The sequence below is a fragment of the Cyphomyrmex costatus genome, unplaced genomic scaffold, assembly GCF_001594065.2.
Source record: "Cyphomyrmex costatus isolate MS0001 unplaced genomic scaffold, Ccosl1.0 C2320871, whole genome shotgun sequence".
Lineage (NCBI taxonomy): Eukaryota > Metazoa > Arthropoda > Insecta > Hymenoptera > Formicidae > Cyphomyrmex > Cyphomyrmex costatus.
Window position 1 is genome coordinate 1 of NW_017274753.1, and position 1,998 is coordinate 1,998.

The 1,998-nt window shown below is 27.6% G+C and overlaps 1 protein-coding gene across 1 annotated transcript; it reads left to right on the forward strand.

Moving 5' to 3' along the window:
- Window positions 1–14: 14 nt before the first annotated feature.
- On the forward strand, window positions 15–1,897 carry LOC108782370 (uncharacterized; the record flags this gene model as incomplete). The annotated part of the gene is made up of 4 exons (XM_018550647.1): window positions 15–314; window positions 1,133–1,346; window positions 1,457–1,645; window positions 1,811–1,897. Coding segments are annotated over exons 1-4 (549 nt in total), but the record flags the coding sequence as incomplete, so codon positions are not given.
- Window positions 1,898–1,998: the final 101 nt, after the last annotated feature.

A 1,998-nucleotide genomic window follows, 5' to 3' on the forward strand; every position in this document is an offset into this window, starting at 1 on the left:
GGGGGCCTATTCTGTAACTTTTTGCGTTATAAATCTTCTAACGAGGTTTGTGTTATCTCGTAACGCATTATTCTTCAGAACTATATTCTGTAAGCTATGTTTACGCTTTGCGTTATGAGTTGTCGATACTTCGGGCATCTTCGGAATTATAACGCAAGATGCGAAGAAACTAGGACGAAATGATGATGTAATAAACTCTAAACCAATCAACGGAAAGAATTTAAATTATTTCAATATTACTATCTAAGTAAAGAAATGTGTGAAAATAGCCAAGAAACAGCAACTAATAGTAAGGGGGCAAAAAGTTATTCAAGGTAAATATATAATATAAATATATAAATGCATAATAGGTTATATTATTTTACATTAATTTATATACATACAATAAATAAATTATAAAATATATAATGTTCGTAAAAAAATGTTTGTAAATATAATGTAATGTTTGCGTTATTGTAAAGAAATATTTTCACGATGTTTTGTAATTATTTTATTACTATTATTATTGTATAGATGTTTTTTTAAAGACACTTCGTTTGATAATTGCGTGACTCTTATTAGCCTTTATACCTTTTTATTATATATTTGATATATCGAGAGTCATTTATTTCGAGATTATTATGTAAATATAATATTGTTAATGATCTAATTATAATTAATTTAATAACTTAACCTAATATATAATTACAGTGAACATACGTCCTTTATTGCAAAGGACAATCCTTTATTTCAGGTATAGCTGTCCTTTACATTTATTTGTTTCTTTAAAATTTAATTTTGTCCTTTATTTTCCAATATTGTCCTTTATTGTCCTTTATTTTGACATTATGTTAAATTCTTTTCCAACTAGCGTCCAATGTCTATATCATATCAATGAGCAAATTTTTTTAGAAAATATGTTCCAGTTTTATGCATATAAATACAATTTGTTTCTGCTAATTATATTTCTTAATTTTCTAAATTAACTTGTGTGACATGATTTTTTCAATAGGGATGGCTTAATTCGTAAAGATATTAGAATAAATTTATAGATGTATGCATACATTTTAAATATGAGAATAGGAATAAATTTTTAATCTACTTTGTGTACATACATGTATATAACAAAGCATAATAAATTTTATATTGTTAGTATGAAAACCGAAAAGAAAAAGACAAGAGCTCCTAAAGCAACGATGAAGCAGCTAGATTTTCTAATTGCATACATGGAGAACCATACTGCTTTCGCTACTGGCAAATTATTAGGAGCAAGGGGAAAGCCAGCTCATGATGACCAATGGAAACACTTAATGGAACAGTTAAATCATTTAGATGGACCATCAAAAAATATAGAAGGTTGGAAAAAGGTATGTTATATTATATACGTTTCATAAATTAAATATTATTTCTTTATACATTGCTTTTTTTCTTTTAACAAAATGCTTCTTCTTTATAAAATTGATGTAACATATTATAGCTTTGGTGTGATCAGAGAAGCCAAGCTAGGTCTCGTGCAGCAAAAGCCAAAGAAGTACAACGACGTACTGGCAATACAGGAGAAAACATTCAGTTGAAGGATTTTGATTTACGAATTTTATCTATTTTTGGAGGCGAATCCTCGGTAGGATTACCTATAATGGAAATAGGATTTGGGGAACGACCTGAGGTTTGTTTTTTTTACACATAATTATATAAACATTATTGATCTTTCATATATTCCACGGCATCATGGCTTTATCCTGTGTATTTATTTTAATTATTTTATACTTTTACATTCCTATTTTTATTATTTGCATGTCATGAATAAATTAAAATTTGTCTATTTAAACAGGATATTAATGATCCATCATTAGTATTAGGATTGACATCTAATAATGTCTCGGAGAAAGAAAATATTACCATTAATGACAAAGAAAATGTAAGTAGTACATGTAAACTAATATAATAAAATTAAATATATAGCGTTTTCCACTGGGAAAACTGGTGCAACACTAGCGCCGTGCTACCCAATCAGCATAC